This window comes from Pezoporus flaviventris, unplaced genomic scaffold, assembly GCF_033815535.1.
Source record: "Pezoporus flaviventris isolate CSIRO_AGI_PZ_B2104156 unplaced genomic scaffold, CSIRO_AGI_Pfla_v1 ptg000007l, whole genome shotgun sequence".
Lineage (NCBI taxonomy): Eukaryota > Metazoa > Chordata > Aves > Psittaciformes > Psittacidae > Pezoporus > Pezoporus flaviventris.
This window is the reverse complement of record NW_026892555.1, coordinates 34,400,381-34,423,518: the sequence shown is the minus strand read 5'-3', so window position 1 is coordinate 34,423,518 and position 23,138 is coordinate 34,400,381. Positions and strand designations below refer to the sequence as shown.

General features: G+C 35.6%; 1 protein-coding gene across 1 annotated transcript in view; it reads left to right on the top strand.

Moving 5' to 3' along the window:
• The window catches only part of PREX2 (phosphatidylinositol-3,4,5-trisphosphate dependent Rac exchange factor 2), a 173,101-nt gene that overhangs the window by 88,123 nt on the left and 61,840 nt on the right, over nucleotides 1-23,138 (top strand). Inside the window, exons 21-30 of the mRNA XM_061448322.1 lie at nucleotides 479-615; nucleotides 3,709-3,826; nucleotides 4,644-4,828; nucleotides 6,240-6,401; nucleotides 10,152-10,374; nucleotides 11,008-11,215; nucleotides 16,921-17,100; nucleotides 19,863-19,957; nucleotides 21,982-22,064; nucleotides 22,401-22,491. Of these exons, the coding sequence (XP_061304306.1) occupies nucleotides 479-615; nucleotides 3,709-3,826; nucleotides 4,644-4,828; nucleotides 6,240-6,401; nucleotides 10,152-10,374; nucleotides 11,008-11,215; nucleotides 16,921-17,100; nucleotides 19,863-19,957; nucleotides 21,982-22,064; nucleotides 22,401-22,491 (1,482 nt within the window). The remainder of the gene's footprint in view (nucleotides 1-478; nucleotides 616-3,708; nucleotides 3,827-4,643; nucleotides 4,829-6,239; nucleotides 6,402-10,151; nucleotides 10,375-11,007; nucleotides 11,216-16,920; nucleotides 17,101-19,862; nucleotides 19,958-21,981; nucleotides 22,065-22,400; nucleotides 22,492-23,138) is intronic.

Here is a 23,138-nt window from a genome sequence, read left to right as displayed (position 1 = left end):
ATTTCACTTAATGTTTAACAAGAAAATCTAGTATGCTCTGATATTTATGAATTGTCAGAAAGCTTCTGTTTTGTATGCAGAATAGAGAAACGTGAAGTAGTCAACAAGCCCGTAAGCTTGGGCACATTAAAGAATTTAGAATAAAAGTGGTCTAAGTTGTAATTAGTAAGTTTCAAGCTAAGGGCTTTTATCCTTTTAAAATCATTTAAGACCATTTTTCCACATTTTCATATTACTCATTATCATTTGATTTGTAAAACAGCATTTGGAAAATAGTCTGCTCTCTTAGAAAATCATCTGTTGAGGAACTCCATTTTGTTGGAGGCCAGATGACTGCAGAAGCACTCTGTGGTCAGGGGAAGTACGTAATAATTGGTGAGAACAGATTCTGATTAGAAAAGAGGCTTTTGGACTGTAAGCTTTAAAGGATATGTTTAGGAAATTAAGTCTGTTACTCATGTGGGTTTATTTTGAATAGGAACAGTGGCAGCTGCGGCAGGTCTCCACCCTGGCCAGTGCATAATCAAAGTGAATGGAATTAATGTCAGCAAAGAGACTCATGCAAGTGTTATCGCTCATGTCACGGCATGCAGGAAGTACAGGCGGCCAATGCAGGTATGTCTCATTTGGCACCCTTGCAGACTTTCTTCTAAGATTTTTCTTTTGTGATCAAAGTAAGGAGTATGTTGTGTATCTATTCACACATCTGTTGTGTTTGAGTGGGATGAGGGGAAAGGTTTAGTGAAAACTGAAGGGAAGCCAGTTGAATTAGAAAAGCTTAAGATTGCTTAATATATTGCTGATGATCAAGGTCTATTTAATTTCTGAATCAAAATAAATCTTAAATTGATAGCTATTTTTTAATATGGTATTTTTAAAGGATTATTTCAAGTGTTCCTGCATTTCTGGGTAGAAAGCATTAGGAGGTATATTGTCATCGTAATGGAGAGGGATTTAAGCTTGCTGTATGCTCAGCAATAGAGAATTCAGTGCAAAAAATGGATCTTCTTCCAGAATTTTGTAACGCTTCAGCACAGAGAGGAGAGTGTGCATGTTCAGTCTATAAAAGTCTTTGTGTTCTGACTGCATTCCAGTATTGGGAATAAACATACATTCAAGGACTCAGAATTCCCCTTTTTTAATATAAGCATGCAATCTTTGTTATCTTTTTCATGTAGGTTTCAAAGAAAATCTTAGCCTTCTAAGACACAAATTTAAGGAGCAAAGGCAAAACCAGCTGGATTCTATAATGTAGTTTTTCCAAGTCCTTGCAAATTTTTCATGAACTGTGAACCCATATCATTAATTAACTTCACAAACTCTTCCAGTACATGTTAGTTGAGAAGAAAAATCCAATTAAAATCAAGAGTGAAATCCTTCTCCCACACCTACTGCATAGATATAAGAATTATAAATAAGAATTAGAACTGTATCTTTCAAATTACAGTCTCTATGAAAATGGTTGTTGGATGTTTGTGTTTAAACTGTTAATACAGTATTGAAGTTACATAGCATATCAAGATCAAGCTCACCTGTCATTTAAAGGAAGATGCTCTTTAGTAAAGAGATGGTGCTTTGTCTGCTACTAGCAAAACTGGATAGAATAAAAGCTAAATTATTTATAGCAGCTGTATTTGCTCTGTGTGTAACTGTAGAATTCCTATAGAGATTGGTGACATCCAGAGAGGATTGGTTAATGTTGGCTGACACGTGAATGCCTTGACATACAAAATTACTGTTTTTTAATCCACTTGTGTAATATGTTGGTGTACATAACTGTTTTTTCTATATGTATTATTTATTTCAATCTTAAAATGTAGCTGATCATAGTTCAGCAAATCACAAGTAACTAAAATCCCCAGACTGATCAGAAAAGCTTCATTTAGGATGTAGTGCTATTAAATGCTATGGGAGAACTGTCTAGACTGAAACAAAAGGCAGTATTCCCACTAGTGTCAAGATAGCTAAAATTTAATTTCCTATTCAGAAATGTGGGGTTTTAATTATTTGGACCATGACCATGGATTTTTTCCTATTTTGTAAGTACAGTGCATTATCCTATCATTTAATTAATTCAAATATTGCAGTCTTTCCTGTGGTTGACAGTTGCATATTTGAAAGGGGATCTTTTTCTCTTTCCTCTATATTCCACTTCTTTGGCTGAGGAGTCTTCCTGCTTGCCTTGAGAGTGAAGTTTCATTTCAGATTCTTGGATTGTGAATAACTGTGTAACATTGCTCCAAATCAAACTGAATTATATCTTGTATTAATTTTTGAAAGAGGGACCTCCAGTTTAAGTAGTTGGTCCTTCCATAAGCCATACTAAGTTCAAATAATGAAGGAACCCTTTGGCATAATGCAAATCTCCTATTAGAGGTTGGCATGACAGTCTTAATGCTGCCAAACAAACCTGTAAGAGTCCATAAATAAGCAGCAAGTTTTCAGGTGTACCTGCAAAGAAACGTGGATTTCAGAAGGCTTTCTGTCAATCAGCTTGTGCACAGGTGTCTTCCAACAATCAACAGAGAGCTCTTAAGTTAAGCTTCCTTACTAAAATATTTCAGTGCTGTTGAGTCAAAAGTAAGGCATGGATGAATCTAGGAAACCTAGAGAGAAATAGTACCTTAATCATACGAAAATCTGGTTATCTATTTAATGGGGTAAAGATAGCAGCTGCATAGTGTATGTTAGCAAAGCATAATTGGAAATTGTGTGAAAATGGTAGCATTCAGCTTAAAAAGTTGCTGTACTTGCTTGACTTTGAATTCTTCTACAAACTTCAAGGTCTGTGAATTCAGATTAGTCATAATTGTGTCATTTATTCTGCTGTAGCTGTTGGAGAGGCAGTGATTAAATGATTGTCAAGCTTCTTTTGAAGTGTAAGGGAAAGGGAGGAGTAGTCTGAAGATGCCATATTTGATAGGCCCTTCTGCAAGGATGTGATGGGCACGTGGCTGAGTAACTGAAAGGGGGAGAAAAAGGTACAAGTTGTGTATATGGCTTCTTCACGGGTTGTATGACCAAGCCGCCATTCATGTGCTCACATGTCACTCAGTCACATCGGATGCTGGACTTTTTGGGTAATTCTGTCTTTGTTTTGGCAGCTTTGCTGATCTGTGGGAAAAATAAAGAACATCCACTAAGATAACTATACTAAAGTCAAATATAAGTAACTGTACTAAAGGCAAATACAAGCAATGAAAGCTTTAGTGTCTTTTCTTCTTGCCAGTGACATATGGGTGATAGATTAACTGGACAGTCTGTATCTTTGTTTGGTTTTCTGTAATATTTGCCAGCAGATTTGTGGCCGTGCAGCAGATTTAGCAAGGCAAAAATAATTTGTCTTGATTTTTTCATGATTTCTTATCTCAAATACATTTTAATCTGTAGTTTGATTTGAAATGGCTTAAATTATTTTTGTCAGAGCCATGAAACTGATGGATGTCATGCTGTCACAGATTTCATACTGCCTCATGACAGTATACTCTGAAATAAAAAGTTGACAAAATGCTTCAGATGGTTTTAGGTAATGCCAAAATTCTTACAGAATTTTCACAATATTATTTTTAACTTGGAGCTCGGAAAGCAATAAAGCTGATAATAATCAGAGTTAATGCAACTATTTCACGTTGGAGAGCAGTGAAATAAGTTGCTCTCAGTTGCACTTGCAAAGCTTTTCCTAGCTGTCTATTTTTGTTGTTTTTTTAGCAAGATTCTATACAGTGGGTTTACAACAGCATCGAAAGTGCACAGGAGGATCTTCAGAAAACAAACACTAAGCCCTCTGGAGATGATGGAGGAGATGCCTTTGACTGCAAAGTGGAAGGTATGTGATTCTCACTTTGTTTTTTTGTTGTTGCTCAGAATGCTGGTGTAGTAACAGGTAAAATATAGGTGGCTTTGTTTTCAGAGAGGAATTTGCAAGCAGACCATATAATGAGTTATATATAAGGATTTGTTTTCTAAAGATGTGAATTTAACATGCTGTTACTTGAAAATTATTTTATTTACCGTTTCAAGAAAGAGTTTCTGTGAACACTTAAGGAAAATATGTTCAATTTTCATTCATAGGATACATAATCTAGGAATTACCTGATTTACTTTCACTACTGGTAGTAATTTAAAGCTAAATTAGATGCATTAGTCACTATTGCATGAGAAATAACAAATCAGGTATCCTTCAGATTATTTTCAGACAATTAACATTTAGATAAAGCTGTATTCATATGCATCATGGTAATTAAAGATACAGTTAACATGAATTGTATTTATGTTCTCAGTGTAAATGCGGTTATTGTGGTTTCATTTCTGAATGCTGACACTTTTCATGGTCATTTTCGCCTAGTTTATTTAGAAGTTCTCAGTTTTCACCTTTTTTTTATGGTTGCTTTTTTATGTCTCTGATTATAAATGAAATTGAATTAGTCCCCTTCAATAGCTGTTTGTAGAGAGAGACTATTATGACTTGTCTAATCATGCCTCTTAAGCAATCTAGTATTGTAGCATCCTGGTGTTATGATTCTTAAGACATTCAGCTGGTAGCTGGGCTTTTTGATGAACATCCTTAAATAGGCCTGTGTCCCTTTTAGTTTGTTTAGTGGCCAACCCTCCTGAACTGATTTGTGTAATTTCCTTTATTCTAGAGGTAATTGACAAATTTAACACTATGGCAATAATTGATGGGAAGAAAGATCATGTGAGTCTGACTGTTGACAATGTCCATCTGGAGTATGGAGTGGTTTATGAGTATGACAGCACAGCTGGAATAAAGTGCCATGTCTTAGAAAAAATGATTGAACCAAAGGGATTTTTCAGCTTGACTGCAAAGGTATGAATCTATTTTTTCTGTGTATTAGTTCTTACGATGCACTTACATAGAATTGCATGTGCAACTTTTAAAATGTCTTTCAGTAAAAGGAGTAACACAAGATCAGTATTTTCTGTCTCTGAAAGTAAAATAAAGTTGTGCGTATATAGGTGCACACATTGGCAAAATCAAGGAGGAAGAAAAAGAACAGGTGCAACTTTTGAGTTTACTTTGGCATTTTTATTTTGTGAATATTTCCAGATGGTAAAGTCTGTGATTGCTATGAACAGGATGGGATTTTTTTTTTATATGTGTCTGGTACTGTCTGCATCAGATCGACAAATAATATAGTAATACACCTCTTTTAATAAGTTTTTGTTTATCTTTTCACACACGTATGCAAGCTAACAAAGATTGCTTAATAGAGGTACTGAAGCCCAAGTTTTGGGGAGTGTATTAATATCTGCCTGTTTCTTTTTCTGTTGATCTTTCCACCAAAAGTCTAAACTGAAGTATTGATCTTTTAACTGAAATAACTGAGGCGTGGGCATGCGTTTCTTTTCCCTAGCTTCGCTTTGGAGCAAGTCAGGTTGACAGACAGGGAGTAACTTCTTGCAGCAACATTGTGAGATTTGCTAGAGCTGGTCTAGTCAATACTTAAGGTCATTTATTTATTTAGGTGCCTTTATCTGTATTTTGGGTGCCATAGTTAGAAAGTTATTTTGGGTGTGTTTTTCAAACATGTCTTAAGAGGTGGCCCCAACCAGCAGCAGGCACTTCCCAAGTTCCATGACACAGTGAATTTCAATGCCTGAAATTGTAAAAAAAAATATAGTGCTATATACTACCCTTATATATCTTCAACAAGCCTTTTTTATTCTTGGTTTTCTATCGCCATCATTTGCTGGTGCTATTTCCATCATTGCAGAACTTCAGCCTTTGCTGGGCAGTATAGCTTATTCTATTCCGTTAGCTGTTTATATATGTAGAGCATACAGTGGATAGCACTCAGTTTTCTTGTATTCTTTTTAAAATGTGTCAGCATTGCTTATACTCCCAGACGAGATTTTTACTACAAGACTTGAATTAATTCATCAGCTTTGCGTAATGTGCACTGTTCAAGTAAATACAACAGATAATGTATTTCAGAGGAGCCATAATGGTTACATTAGTGGGAAATAAGTAGTTATTAGACAATGTCATGAGAAGCAAAATAAAAAGTACTTATTATGGTATAACTTATGCAGGGGATAGATTTCAAGAAACCTCTTTGCTTCCAAAGTTTTATAAATTGTTGTTATACAGCATTGCCTGTAATGTTAAAAGGCAACTGATACCAGGCTTTTCATCTTTAATTATAAGGGATGAGAAGTAAGGGTGTATCCTAGTCATCTTACTTCATAACATACTGCTCTTGTTTTTGTTACTTTAGATTCTTGAAGCACTGGCAAAAAGTGATGAACATTTTGTGCAGAATTGTAACAGCCTCAATTCTTTAAATGAAGTGATCCCCACCGAGCTTCAAAGTAAATTCAGTGTCATTTGCAGTGAGAAAATTGAGCATATCTGCCGAAGAATCTCTAGTTATAAAAAGGTATGTCCTAAGCTTGGAGATGTTTAGCTTTTAAGGGAAATCCAGGAGATTTTGAATAACTCTTCAAAATCTCTATTGCAGTGATGAAAATATGCCTGAAAGTTTAGCTAATTTGAGGCATGAATGCCTAAACTGAATAACTGCATAAATTATTTTCAAACCATGTTATTATCTCTTTTTTTAGACACTGGATAGATCATATCCTTTCTTGTTTGCTGTGTTCAGTTGTAGATACAATCAACTGTGTATTTCCCACAAAAGGGCTTGCATTCTTGTAAATCCCTTAAACCAATACTCTAGTGAATTTGCAGATGTTAACCAAAAATGAAGCAATAGGAGCAGAATTGTTTTTTTCCTTCTAATGTTTATTTTAAATACCAAATCATTACCCTTTTATTCATCTTTTATGCCCTTCAAATTGCTGTAACTTTTTCTAGCATGACTATTAATAGCTCTATAAACTATTAGATTAATTTGGCTTAATAAAACATTGGAACAAGGAAAAACAAAGGTACTGACTTTCACTTGAGATCTAAATTAATGAGATGTGAATGCATAAATGACCTGGACTATGACCTTTGGGTGCTGCCAGTGTTTAGCTAGAGCAGGGCATAAATGAATTAACCATTTGCGAATACGTTAATGCAAACTTATTTTCTCATCCTGGTTTCTCATGCGTCTCCCATACAACTTAATTCTTGGGAGTTTGGAACTAGTTTGAAGTAGACGTAAAATGTTTACATATATGTGGCTCTGCCCTGTCTTACCCAAGTTGTGACATTTACAGACTGGCCTGTTTTGAGTTAATATGCAAAAAAAACTGAAAAGAAAAAAAAGAAAAGGAAAAAGAGGTTCACTGTAGAAGCTTCACACAATTCAAAAAGCTGCATGGAAAAGAACAGATGATGTTGTTTTTCAAATGAAGAGGAGACTGTGTGGAAAACCTGTAGCTTCAGTAGGATGAAGACCAAAAAGCAGCTTTCTAAAAACTCTTCAGGGTGGTCCCTGACAAGAAATGAAATAAACTGAGAAGCTGAGTCACAGGAGGAGACACTGAAAGGCTTCTGATACTGCATCCAATCTCTCCATCTGCTTAAATTATAAACCTCTGTGTTTTCAATTTGATTAAAAATAGCTTAAGAAAACCACCACCAAATTCAATGCTTTTAACACTAATGATATTGTCTGTAGAGTCTGAGTAACATGTAGGTGGTTTCTACCTTTCCTGTAGCCAAAAATTTTGAGCATGATCTACAGCCTCCTTACAGGAGGCCAAGACAATAAATGAAATTGCATTGTGTTATGCTGGGTATAACACAAACAGCCTCAGGGAAGTTTACATAGTACTTATACTGTCTAGAAGCAGATATTACTGATACAAACTGCACTTCCAAGCTCATCTGCTAAAAAATCAGTAATTTCAGTTATTGCTTTTAATGACAATTAGTAACGCAGTAAATTTCAGGACTAGATGTGTCATTTTCTTGGCAAGGTAAAGGTAACCATAGTTACAGGAGACTTTTAGAGTGCCTGAGCCCAGCTTGGCTCCTGGTTTCACTGTGGAAGTTTGAGTTCTATAAATAGAAACCCTGTGGATTTCTGCAGTTCCTACTATTATTATTATCAGAACATTTTGCTCATAATAGACGCCGAGTCCAGTGCCATGAGTCCCAGATGTTTCTCAACACATATATGAAAAGAATTTTGGGCCTGACTTATGACCTGATTAAATCATAGCCAGGCGTTTGGTCTCTCTGGAGCAGGATGTGTGGGAGATTGAGATGTGAAATATGTACTGCTTGCAGGAACATTTTCATCGTTGAATGTCCTTAGTGCCCTTCTTAACTATTTGTACATTCTTCACCCTTCGAACAATTCCATAATTGGATTTCTTGTAACCTTCCAGATCTTGTACTGATATAGAGATTTAAATATAACTAATCAGTCAAATGTTCATCAAGCTGAAGTAATATGACACCAAAATAAAGAGAAATCTAAATCCCAGCACAAAAACCTGTTATTATTCAGAAGGGACATACCTTTATTCAACTGAAGAGTTAGTCAAAACATGACTGATTCAATTTGTACTGACATTTATTATGGAAGGAACTTTGCAAGTTAACTTTGAAAATATTCTTATGCATGAGCTATGCGACGTAGCTGACGTAGGTCTGTGCAATATTTTGACTGTAGAGATACCGTGATTAAAATATCAGGGACTTGGAAGTGATTATGTCTTTTCCAGAAAAAAAAAAATCTTCCCTAACAACAAACTGCACTCGAAAGGACAAGTTTTGACAGAAATCCTACTTGTGACTGACAAGTCTCTTTCTAAATGAGAGAGCTTTCTGACTTTTATGATTCTGAAGTAGGTCTATTTTCTGAGTGTCCAAATTTAATGCAGTTCAGTCTTAGCCATTTTGGGTCAATATGTCATCTTAAAAACAAGTAACTAAGACTGTTTGAGAGTATGCACAAAATTTCAGGTGTTATAGTAAGGGACATGTGGCTAAACACTACATTAGACTTAGACCACAGAATGGGGGACCAGGGAGAAGTGTTCATCATTACTGAGCTGATATATAGGAAAGAGAAGAGTTGGTGGGCTAGAGAAGTCTGAAATATGGTGTTTGCATTTTTTTATGCTCTAGTGTTTATCAGCTTCACAGATTCACTCAAGAACACAGAGTGGTTGAGGTTAGAAGTGACCTCCGGAGGCCTTGCCCAAGCCCCCTGCTCAAGCAAGGCCATCTAGAGATGGTTACCCAGGACAATGTCCAGACAGTTTTTGAGCATCTGCAAGGAGGGAGATCCAGCAATCTCTCTGGGCTGGTTGTGCAAGTGCTTAGTCACTCCCATAGTTAAAAAGTGTTTCCTGATGTTCAGAGTTAACATCCTGTGTTTCAGTTTGTGGCCACCACCTCCTGTCACTGGGCACCACTCGAAAGAGCCTGGTTCTGTCCCCTGTGCACCCTCATCTCAGATATTTGAATACATTGATAAGATCCCCCTGAGCCTTCACTTCTCCAGGCTCAAGAGTCCCAGCTCTCTCAGCCTTTCCTCATAGGAGAGATGCTCAATCCTTTCATCATCTTAGTGGCCCTTACCTGGACTCTCACCAATATGTCCATGTCTGTCTATTTCTGGGGAGCTCAGAAATGGACACAGCACTCCAGGTGTGGCCTCACCAGTGCTGAGTGGAGGGGCAGGATCACCTCCCTTGACCTGTGGGCAATGCCTTTCCTAACGCAAGCCAAGAAACCATTTGGGAGGACTTCATCCTGCCTGAATATAAATAATTCATTGCTTCCAATTCTGTCTTTATTTGCTTCAGGCAAAAATTCAGAAATTTTTGCAAGACATTGACTTAAAATCATTTATGTCAGCAGGTCTTTATAAATGGCATGGGTAGTACAGCAGTGGATCATAGAGCATTGTAAACTTTCTCCCCAGGAAGATACTTAATATTATATTATGTTGCAAGGAAAATAAATTTATCTCCTTGTTACAAGGCTATTTACATTTGTAAATACAATTTATCTCAAAAAACAACCTCTCAAAAATATAAAATGAGAAATACTTTTTTCTTTCCCTTGTAGAGAAAGATGGAAATTATGAAATCAAGGCATCTGAAATCAAGAATGCCTGAAGTATTTTAAACTTTTTTAGTCAGGTGTAAAAATTTTGTCAGCCAAATGCTGACACTTCAAAAGCTGTTAATAAAAATTTTGCTTTCTTTTTCATTTCTAGTTTTCAAGAGTATTAAAAAACAGAGCTTGGCCTACCTTCAAACAAGCTAAGTCAAAGATTTCTCCACTTCACAGCAGTGATTTCTGTCCAACCAATTGCCATATCAATGTGATGGAAGTGTCTTACCCTAAAACCTCAACTTCCCTTGGTAGTGCCTTTGGTGTACAGTTAGACAGCAGAAAACATTCTTCCCATGAAAAGGAGAATAAAAACACTGATCAAGGTAAGTCAGTTGACCTTGAAAGAGCTACTACTTACAGTGCTTCTGATACAGAGTCTTAAAAGGTAACTGGTTTAGGTTTATATCCTAAATACTAGAATTAAGGACAGGTCTTTATGAAATCTCCCTATTTTCAATATTTAGGCTTATTTTCATAGAATCGTAGATTGTAAATGTAAATTGTAAAAGACCTTTAAGATCATCAGTTCCGACCTATACCTCAGGACTGCCAAGACCACTGCTAAGCCATGTCACTAAGGGCCTCATCTACATGGTATTTGAACACTTCCAGGGATGATGATTCCACCACTTCCCTGGGCAGCCTGTTCCAATACCTGGTCACCCTCTCTTTGAAGAAAATTTTCCTAATATCCAGTCTGGCAGCTTGAGGCTTTTACCTCTTGTCCTACTACTTGTTACTCGGGAGAAGCATTTTAAAGCATAATAAAGGCTAGTCATAATTTTGCAATAACTTTTTCTTTAAGTAGCTTGACTTTGATATGCAAAATAAAATGCAAAATTAAATAATTACATAAAGTTTTAAGCATTGAAAATGTTTCAATATCAGATATTTTACTGATTTCAGAATGTGTGTTGAAAAAAAAAGATAATGATGTACCTTTGGGCTGTTCCCAGGTAAACTGAATCCCATGATTTATGTCCAACATACCATTACTACTATGGCTGCCCCTTCAGGACAGTCTCTTGGCCAGCAAGAGGGCCACGGTCTGAGATATCTCTTGAAAGAAGAAGATTTAGAAACACAAGATGTCTATCAAAAATTGCTGTTCAAATTACAAGCTGCACTGAAAGAGGTGGAAACATGTGTCTGTCAAATAGACGAGTAAGTAAATGTTACCATCTGGGCTTGACTTTAATTTTCCTGTTGAAGACACCAATAAACCTGGGTATCCTTTTTGTGTAGTGTAGGATCAATGTTGACTTCAGGTAGAATTGAAATAAGGCAAAGAATTCAAGTGTAGGTAATATCCTTTCTTGTTTTTTCTTGGTGTCCTTGATTTTTTTTCCTGCTGTAGTTTGTAGCTTTTCTCTAGAATGTAAGAATGCTAATTATTTTGAGGTGAGAGGAATATGAGGACCCTGTAATCTAAAATTTCATTAGGAATGGAAACAAAGGGCAGAGGTATAAAAACAGTTTTTATTGAATTCTTTGGCTGTTGCTGAATAGTCCTGAATATGAATTTGTAGGTAAAGCATTTTTCACCTATAGGAAGATTATTAATTTGTTGGCCATTTTTCAAAACCAAATTGGCCTTGATGAAGAACTGTGGATTTAGGGAGAGCCATTGTTGAATGATAAGGACACTTGAATTGAATGTGAGAGACCCAGAGTCTCATCACAGTTTGCCCTAATTCAGGACAAGGATTTAAAATTTGCTTTTCCATTTGTGTGGTAAGTGGGTTGCATGCTAGGCTATTTTCTGTCTGGGAATGATGGATGAAGAAGGATGATGGGTCTTTCATTTTTCAGAGATCCTATATGTAATGTAAGTATCAGAAATTATTCCTTTTGAAAATATGAATAATACCTTTTTTGAGTTTAAAAGCAAATAATTCAGTATCCTGAGTTTGGAAAAGTGGTTTATTATTACTTCTCCTGTTACTTTGAAGACCATACAATGGTTTATCCTTTCACGGTTACTTTAGAGTGGGAAACTTTTTGTACTGTTCTAACAGTAATGTAATGTAATATTTACATAGTAATAAGTGATCTAATGTATTACATAGTACAATAAAATAAGAGTGGCCTGAAGATTTTTAAAAAAGCATTGTTTTCTGTGCCTTTACATAATTCTGCTTATTATCAGGCTGAAAATAATATTGGTTAATTAGTTATTAAATTTAAAATAATTTCAGTGCTTGAGTGCACTTAAAAATGACTGTAAAGCCTGTGTTGCCACTTTTCCTCAAGGAAGTCAGAAAATTATATATGGGAGTTCAGTGAATATTTCAGGAAGCTCCAGTTACCAGTCTACCACGCCTTTCCTTTTCACTCTCTTGAGCTCGTGATGCAAAAGCAAAGCCTTTCATACGCATGTGTATATAAACACACACACATATATAATATATTGTGTGTACAGGTATACATATGTATATTCATATATTGATTTGGAGAGTCACGCAGTTATGACACTAAACGCAACAGTTCACTTTTTTATTTCATAATTTTCCTGTACACTGACCTGGTTGTAGATTTTTTATAAGGTTCATAGTTTTATTTAGGAAATTTTACCTTTTGCTATTTGCAAGACTGACACTTTTCATGCTTTATTCCTAATGGGCTTTGAGTGGACTGCCAGTGTGTAATTACTGTGGAGGAAAGCAGTTCTATACAGGAAGCAGGGTAGCAAAGGGACCTACTTGAAAGTGCGGAAGAGGCGTGAGCAGTTCATCAGTGCATGGTGTATTGTATTAGAACATAGTTACAGTTGCTAATTAACTCCTGAGAGAAAAGTTAGGACTACTAGGAAACAAAAGATAGAGTAATGAGATAGGATAATCAAACAGCTGTGCCACAATTAGAAATATTCATATTTAGTTCATTTTAGTTAGGAGAAAGTGTTAGACTGATGCTTAAACTTTGTAAAGACTGTAGAATTTCTGTTTTTTATTATGACATAGCAACAATAAAATAGATGTCTTTACGTACTGTATTTCTTCTTATTATAAGCAATCTTTATGATAATTTTCTGAGGACAGAAAATATGAACATGATATCACAATTCTAAATGAATGTGATACTGAATCATAGAAAAATTGGGCTACTAGATGGCTCTTTGGTACCCTTTATAACAGTATTATTGAAAAAAAGTTGCATTTTCATGTTACACATGTGTTGAGGTCAGCAAAGGTCTTTCTCTCAACTCCCAAAATCTTGGGGCAGTGAAATCTGCCCAATGTCTCTGATCTGTTGAATGAATCAAAGTGAACTGAAAAACAAGTGTTTCATCCGAAGAGCAGGTCTGTGAGAGCTTGTGGATTATGCGATAGAAGAAATGTTGTGTGCTCCTGTCATTACCTTCATATAACTTTTGTCACGGTTCATTGATGAAATTGGGTTGCATAAGAAATACAGAAATAAGATGGAAAGAGAGAGACACATACAAAAAGACATATATACCCTTTCCACAGCCTCTCAAAGTTCCACTGACTCCTCATTCAAATAGTTTAATAGTATGCCAGTACTTCTCTAGTACCATTGCTGGTTACCCACCATTGATGCTATAGGTGTGTTGCAGAAAAAGTCTCAAGTTGTTTTCTGCATGGTGATTCTGCTGTTTTCTTGGTTCACATGCACTCAGTGTGCTCCCAGGATCCCAGATGTTTGAGGTTTTTTTTGTTGTTTTTTTTTTTGTTGTTGTTGGAAGGGTGTCTGTTGGTGGTGTAGAAGAGGCTTGAACATTTTCTGAGCCTTCATGGAGTGAGGAAAAGGCAAAGCAGCTCACAGGTTGTGTAGGTTTTCTGTTGCTGCCTCTGGGTCTCATCTTTTAATGCTTTGACTGACATACTTTTGTTTCTGACATACTTTTAAGATTGTGTTGATTTGGGCTGGATATAGGATTAGTTCCACATGTGAGGGTTTTTCTGGTCAAGGGTTAAATTTCTCTGTTTAATGGAAATTTTCTTCATCGTTACAGAGCTACTTTCTAGCTGTTAGTTGCTCTTCATTCACATATTTCTCCCAGGACAGATAGATGTCTAAGATAATTCTGCAAAGGGTAGATCCATCTGCAAAAAAAATACAATATGCGTGTGCTGTGTTCAGGAACTGAAAAACAACCATTTAAAAAAAAACCAAAGTCTGTTTAAGCATGATCATAGTTTTTTTTTTTTTTTTTTGCATACAGGTTTGGGTTTGTGTGTTTTAGACCCTGCACTGGGATTTTAGAGCAAGTCAGTGGTCTCAGGAACTACCAGCTCCAGAACTTTGTTATCCAGAGTTCCAGCTTTCGTTCATGGTAGTTCAGCAAAAAAATTTTCCTTAGAAAAAGAGCCTGCCTGCTGAGAAAATGTGAAAAGCTCCCTTAGGAAAAGCTCCAGCTACCTTAATCAGTCTTTTACTGAGATCTTGGCAGCAGTGACTGAACAGTCACATAAAAGAAGAGGATATAATAGTCTGTCTGTGTCTTGACAAACAGTTACTCAGGGGAAGATATTTTCAGAAGCTGAAATTGCAGTTCATTATGCTTGTTTCTTACTCTTGATTATTTTTTTGCAACAACAAAATCCACAAGAAGTTACCAGAATGGATCTGCCCAAAGCCTGGTTTTGTTTTCATAGAAATGGGAATGCAAGAAAAAGCAAAAGTATAGATTAAACCTTGTCTTTAACTCACCTTCCAGCAGGCAGTGTTATAAGGTTTTCTTGGAACAGACTTTTTGTTTTAGGAATAGTTCAAATGATCTGCCATGAATTTGTCTAATCCCTTTTTTGAACTCCTTTTGTATTTTTGTGTTCAGAAAATAAGTTTTACAAGTATGAAGCACTGATTTTCTAAGATTTACATTTTCATAACACATTTATTTAGTATATGTTCAAGAGCATGTGTCATGTAGCAGGTTGACTGAAACTGAATAGTGCTGCAAAATACATGCCTCGTCTTTCTTCCTGTCCTCATGGAATCCTGCTACCTAGTAACCTAAGTGGTAGGGAAGAACTGAACTGAGATTTCACACTGATAGGAAGTAGTAAGGCATCGTGTAGCCCAAAAGATGTCTGTCTAGTGGATGGGTGGGTTTAAAGTCCAGTAAAATTATACCTTCTGTGACATTTTTCAATACTTTTGTTACAGTTCAGATGAATACCTTTTCCTGTATTTACGATAAATACCTGTCTATCTCTTGTCAGCGCTTAGCTAGAGAAAGTTATGCAGAAATGATGAAACGATTTGCTAAAAAGCTTTACGTGTCATCGTTTTTTCCCTAAAGTTAATGCCAAACCCTGTGTTAACATCTATCAGGTCATAATTCCAATGAAACCAAGGTTGATACGCCATTTGAGGTATGTATTCATTGCTATAGAGTCCACAGGCAGCATTATAGGGATAATTTACCCTATTGCATTGCTGAAGTGTATGGTTTCTTAATTTCTTTCTCAAAACTCTGTCCGTTCCTGAGAGTCAGAAAATTATTTGTTTGTACTCGAAACGCGTTATAGTTGAACATGGTATTGAACGCATTGTCTGTGTTTTGTATGCAAAAGGTCACTGCTCTCAGTCCAGAAATTTCAATGCTCAAGAGCAGCTTAGGATCAGGTTGTTTTCTGGTAGAATATCTTTGTCAAAAGAGTAGAGAAATTTATAGCTCAGTACTGAACTGTAGCTGAACAAACTTTAGTTTGTTAGGATTAAGGATGAATTACTTCCACTGGCAGAGGCCCACAAAACGAAGATGGAGCTTTAAACCACTTAAATCAGAATTCCTCTTTTGTGTAATGCAACAATGCTAATATGTGTGGCAAGAAATAAGACTAAAGGGAAGAATTCTGAATGCTACCCTTTAGTAACTATTAGGGCAGCATTTTTGTTTGCAAAATATGTGCATCTCCCATAGCTTCCATTCAGAAGTAAAGATTAAGGGAAACAAAAAGATCTAACATACGTTGGAATCCTGCCATTTATTTGGTAAAAAGTTTGCCAGTTGACTATTCTGAAAGCTCCTACAATAAAACTTTGCTACTGTGTCTAAGTACTTTACAGAAAAAAACTCAGCTTAATCAGTGTCTTCTGATTTCAGGTAGCTAGATAGTAATTTCTGCAAAGAAAAAAATGTTGCCTTTCATATCTAAATACTAATTTTAAAATGTCATTCTAAGTAATAGAAATTAGAGGATGATTTCCCATTATAGCTATTCCGGTCTTTAAAATAAATCAGAACATTTCAGTATGAGTTAATCACCAAAAATATGAATCCAGTACTGCTGCATGTTCTAAATGTAGCGGTCTGCCCTGTTCTCTCTTCTTGACTGGATGTTACTTTTATGCTTGTCACAGAAGCTTGTAGATTAATAATCAGTTTTACTAGTGATAGTGGCTTAGACTTTTTGTAAGGAAATACACAGATAATGTTAATAAAGATTCTTAGAACACCTTTATTGAATAGCTTGTGATGCAGGCTGGCAAGTCTGGTACAGTAGTAATTGTAAATACATATGCTTTTCATACAGATAGCTTCTTTGGTCTGTTTTCTTGATTTGTGCTGACAAGCGCATGGTGCAAGTTTAAAAACAGTCATGTTAATATAAAATTTTACCCCAGGTGTTCAAGAATGTGCTGTATTTCTTCCCCAGCTGGAATCATTATCTTCATACCAGATTGAGTATTTGGTAATGCTAATGGATTTCACTGTTACACTTTTTAACAGCAGAATGTGTTGCATTTTTCCCCTTTTTCAAATAGATATGGGGTGAATTAAGATCACATACTATAGAATAGTAGTTGGAAGACATTGAGGAGAAATGTTATTCTGCGTTTAGCTCACTTTTGAAAAACATGAATTTATCTTTTTCTGGTTTATTTTTTTTTCTCAGCCTTCTTTCTTCAATAACATACTCTCCCAAATCAGAACGTAAAACACCTGAGCCTTTAATGCCAGCAGACAGTGATAATGAAAAGGGGGAAAGGAATGGGAAGAAAGTCTGTTTCAGCATGACAGGTGATGAACAAGAAGATTCTGGTCATGATACTATCAGCAACAGGGATTCTTACAGGTAACTTTTATAATAATATTTTTTTTTTCACAACTGAATCAAACCTGTGGGTTTGTACACTGTCAAGTGATTATAAAGACTGTCAGAATAGAATGATTCTGAGATTTCTAACGGAGAAATAACTAGCATCAAGATGGGTAAATAACCTCTTTTAAAACTAGTACAGATTAGATATTAAATCTCAGTATCCCTAACTTCTATAGGATACCACAGCCAGAGCTGTAAAGCTTTACTTTGGATTCCCTGTCTTATAAAAACCAGAAATAATTTCTATTATTATATTCCAACAACAAATCAAATTATCTGCTATGGAAAGCAAGGTTCCAGGGCCTCTACTCTTGCTGATCTAAAGAAAGAAAATACCTATTTTTTCAACATATATTGCTCGCCTTCTTCCACTCTAAGTATCCATCATCTCATCTCAAATATAAAGAATTTACAAAGAAAACACAGAACGTTTTGAAAAGGAAGGAGTAATTATAGGACAAATAAGTCTTTTTAAAGATTATCTTCTGTTGTTTACAAGAATTGGTTAACTACACAGTATCAAATCTAAATTGAAATTTTAGCTGCAAGTAAAATAAGCGTTCATTAAGTGTTCATTATCATGGTTCATTATTATGCTCAGAAAGTAGAATCTCAGTAGTGCCATCATATTTCTACAGAACCCTGTGTTGCTGAGATCTCTTTCACAAGCTAATATTTAATTACTGCAGCATGATAGGTAGGAATTCGGTCTCGGAGTAGAAACAGAAATATGCATATAAATTTGAACAGAAATAAATGTAAAGGCAATTTGCACAGATTAAATCCATCTTGTTCTAACCATGATGAACACACAATCAAAATGACTGAAGCATGTTTAGGGGTTTCTGAAAGTTTACGATGTGTCAAACTGACTGTGCAGGAACAGCTTCAGTGGCCTGTGCTTGCGCCAGATGGGGAGTTTCCCACTTGGTACAAGATTTGTATGTGTAGAAAGAAGGTGTGACTTAATACACAAGCATCAATTTGTTCAAAATATTTTCTTTATTATGATTCTGGTCATTTATAGTTGATTCTGAATGATAAATCTAGGGTTCTATGCGCAGAATAATAATAAAATTCATGAGTTTAGGAGAATTGTTGGAGATTAAATATTTTGTTTCTTTGCTTAAATAATTGCATTAGTCAGTAATCAATATCTTCAGATACCATTGTAGTGCCACTGTGATTATTAGAACTAGTAGGCTAATTTCAGCCATTAGAATGCTCTCATTTTGTGTTGTAGGGTCTTACTCTAAACCTTACAATACTACACAATGAGACAGCTAATACATCTATTGTGTTTCTTATTTTCCTGTGTTTTATTTTCTCATGCTTTGCACAATCCAGTTTTAAATAACCTTCATCTCTCTTTGGAGACTTTAATAAGTGAGTTGAGTTAGTTAGAAAACATTTCTTAATATCCAGCCAGAAATTCTTAATACTCCTTGGGACTGTTCACCCTCGGTTAGGAACATTTTGTTACTTATGTCTTTTCATCTACTTAATGGATATGATTGTAATTAGATTGTATTGCTTTATTGAAAAGTTTTCCCTATTGACTTACCTGGTTGTCTACAGGTGCAAAACTTACACCTTACCCAGGAAATGGAAGTCTGTATGCCAAAACTAGTAAAAGACCACTTCTGTACTTACAAAAATAAAAAAAACAAGGAGGGAGCACATTGGTACATGTATAGCTGTACCATTATGTGTAAAACAGATACGTATACCTTGATGAATGAGTACACCCAATTCATAAAACCCAAATTGAGGTCATTATGTATAAATATCCTTTGGGTACATTTGTACATTATCTTATATTTACGTGGGTTTTTAAGACTCCCTCTGCTGGATAATTACTTAAGCATTTCCTGCATTGAAACTAAATGATCTTCAAGCAGTTTAATAACTCTGAAGACTTTGAATTAAAATTTATCTTCTTAGGATTTTTATATTATCTTCTTCAAATTTATCTTCTTAGGATTTAGTACAAAAGGCTAAGTTTTACTCTACTTATGCTGCAGAAATAGGTATGTTTTCCATGCATTTTCTGTATAGAACAATTCATTTTTGAGGGGAAAGAGGAGAAAAAAATTACACATTTTAATCCCCAGATCTCCTCACTATACCAGTGTGGGTGATACTTTCTGTGCATAGAAATTTTCACTGAAGTAACAGATGTAAATTTCTATTTATCTCTAACAAAGTGAAAATCTGGAAAAGATGGGATCATAAACCTTATTTTCACTGGCAGGGAAAAATAGTTTGTAATTTGAGCTTTGGTGCTCCTTGAATGGTCAAGTCTCTTCTAAACATATTAGGGACTCTAGTTTGCAAGTCATAAACCAGAGTATTTTGTCATTTGTATTAGCCATGTACTAGAAGTAAATAATTTAAATGTGGAGTTACAAAAATTTTTGGGGCCACAGTTACAAAAACTGTTGCACTGAAAGTTCTATATTATCATTTGGAAGTACTTGTTCACGTGCAAGGTGGAGGGAGGCAGTTGAATCGTCAGTTTTGGTAATCTGGTATGCTGAGTCCTAGCAGAGTTGCAAACTAGATGATAATCTATATGTGGGGATATTTATTGTTGATAAAGAACTGTACAGACAATCTCATCATTACATTTAAAAGGGGAAAAGAAAAAGAACTTTCATAATCTTGGTACAGAACCTGTGTTAAAGAACATGACTTTATTTTTTTTTCTTGTTTGGTCTTCTTTTTTTTCCAAGCGATTGCAACAGCAATCGGAACTCCATTGCCTCGTTCACCAGCATTTGCAGCAGTCAGTGCAGTTCGTATTTTCACAGTGATGAAATGGATTCAGGTATGTTTAGAAAAGTCAGCTATGAATCTGTCATCCGTTCCTTTTATTCAGGTTTGGGGGGTTTATTTTCCTTTTTTTTTTTTTATTTTATTTGCCTGTCAGTTTTGTTGGTTTTGTTTTAAAAAGTGCATCCTCCATGGTAATAGAAATGTTTCATTTTGCTTCTACCTAGTTAGTGCGGCACTGAGTCCTTCTGTGACAGAGGGTCAACATTCCAGCATTTCTCTGAATAGACTGAATTAGTTAGAGCTCTTAGAGTCATTGCTTTTAATCACTTTAATGCTTTGACCTTGACAGTGATTTATATTGCACAGAGTAAGGATCATTTTAGGTGAGCGTGAACACTCTCTCAGCTTGTGTCAGCCCCCAGACGGCAGGATATGGCTGTGTATGTTTGTAGGAAGGAATGTGAGACCAGATAGAAGCGCATTCTTGTTTATGCCATGACAAATTGAATTTAAATAAATGCAGCTGCTGATAGGAATGAGATGGAATTTAACAGCATAGAGTACAAGGTCATATACTTAAGGACTAATAGTAAAAAAATGTTTGCTCTAAGTTGGGGGTTTATAATTTGGGAATGATTTAGGAAAAGAAAGAACTGGGCATATTAGTTAAGTATGAGCCACCAGTGAGACCTGGCCTTAAAGGAGGCAAGTTTTATTACTGGTTTTACCAGGAGAGGTATTTTCAGTTGGGACATGCAAGTATTAATGACATGCAAGGTATCTGACATACCTTCTGAATAATGCAGTTCTAGGCAGCTATGTTCCGGAAATACTTGTAGAGCTGAGCAGATAGAGAGGAAAGGATGAAGGCATGAAGAGCTGTTAATAAAAGAGAAGACCAACTCTTTTGGTCTGTATGTCCAACTTATATGCACTTGTGCAGTATCAAGCTGAAGTACTGAGCTGCCAAAAAGAATATGTTTGTGCTAGCTAACTGCAGATACAGTGTTCAAGTTGATAAAAACTGCTGCTCAGTGGAACTCCCGCTCTTCTGATGACTTAATTTTCTCCTATTTCCCAAGCTAACCTGGTTGACTCCAGATCAGGGCCCTTTGACACCATGCTCCATCTGTTGCAATTAAGATCCTGTGAAGGTTTATAAGGCTTATAACTACTGCCTGTAAGGACATCTAAAGGAGATTAAAAAAAAAACAAACAACCAACAAACCCAAGGAAAGAAAAGTGCTATTTAAGTGCTTCTTCACTGACATGAGAAAAATGAGTCTAGATTGACCATGAATAAATTTGGATTATAAATTATCAAGTGGCTACTTCTTATCTGTCACTGCAGCAGCAAGGAGAAAAAACAGTTCTAAGCTCAATTTTTCACAGCTTTTGAAGGAGTTCAGGTTGCATCACCCATTGTCTGAGAGAGCAAGTGAGTGACAGCAGTGACCAGGAGAGTCTTTCTCCTTCGTATTCTCTTTAAGAAATGATGTTGTATATACTACTAAAAGCTTCATATCAAATACAGGATTTGGATGCTGTATTTTTTTTTTTTAATTACTAAAATCTCAGAACTATTTAATCACTAAGAAGATAAAGATTGTGAATTGTCTGTAGAAATTTATTTAAATTTTTATCCCTATAAATATTTTATGGTGACTGCATTTCAGTGACTCTGTGGTCTGCTGTATTGGGTTCACAGTACTTAGCCATTTAGTCTGGTGTTCAGGATGTTTTCCAGCATAGAAGTATTGTGTGCTGTGGTCACAGATTGGTGGAGATTTGAAGGAACCTCTTGAAATTATCCAGTCCAATAGCCCCCTCAAGCAGGGTCATATAGAGTAGGTTGTCTAGTACCATGTCCAGTTGGGTTTTGAATGTGGTCCATTCTCTAAGAGCTATTTCTATAATATCAAGTGACTACTATGCAAAATGCATGGAGAGAACAGTAACTATAATCCTGAAAGCCTAAGCATCACTATGTGTGCAAAGCAGATTATCTAAACCACAAAGAGTTTGGAAAATATGCTGAAACTTCTAAACAATTTTCCACTTCAAAATATTTTTCAGGTGATGAACTTCCCATAAGCGTTCGAATCTCCCATGATAAACAGGACAAGCTCCATAGCTGTTTGGAGCATCTTTTTGGTCAAGTATGAGATTATTTTTCTTGGCTTAAATGCTAATGTCCATATTTGAACTAAGATGTCTTTAGCAAATACTTCTTTTTCTTTTTACTCTTGCTTTCCACTGTTTACTGGGATGGTATGTATTTACTCATTCTCCTTCAGTTTTCTGTAAATAGTTCAAAACTGCAGATTAAACAGGTCCTTAGGTTTAGTCTAACATTCCCTAGCTTGTTGCTTTAACTGGAGCTATTAGGTAACAAAGAATCCAAAGATGCTCTTCTGTAGTCTGCATTTCTTAAAAAAACATTTCTAATTGTTGCTATAAAAAACATCTTTCTCACAGAACATTGATCCCAACAGGTGGATTCAATTGTCAATCTTCTGAAAGGACCAGCTGTGATGAGGGCCTTTGAGCAGACAAAATACTTCACACCAGGTCGAGGCCTCCAAGGTAACATTTAATTCTATCTATGAGAATCAAAAGGTAGCTTGAAGGGTACATGGATATGGCTATGTACTCATTGAGCTGGGTGTTAAGGAAGTGATTTTGCTTGATCTTGGCCTATTCTGCAGTAATTGATTGTTGAAATTCTTGTTAAATAGGTCTTAGTTGGAAACTAGCTTCTTATACTTTTGTTGCACAACATATGAAAAAACTACAGGTTTGTTTGAACATGAACTTTAGTTAGATTCTGAGGTGACTATGGAATTACACAGGTTTTTGAAGCAAAAAACAGGTTTTATATATTGCAGGTGTTTTCTTTAAATTTTTGTCTCAACTACTGAAGCCATTTCTGATCTATTTCATTACTAGTGTCAGTTTTTTATTATTCTCTGTAGGTATATTGTGAAGTTGACTTATAAGTAATTTGCAAATGTAAATTTTTATTCATAGTAATATTTCTGCCAAATATGTTTATGTGTTATTAATTGCTTAAAAAAAAATCCTGTAATTTCAGGTACCCCTCTCACACTCATGTAATTGCAAAATTCGAAATGTATAAATAGGTATCTGGTGGTAAGATTGTGATGAAAAATGCAAAGGACTTTTCAGTGAACTGAGTTTTCTTTGGTTTTGGTTGGGTTTTGTTGTTCAGT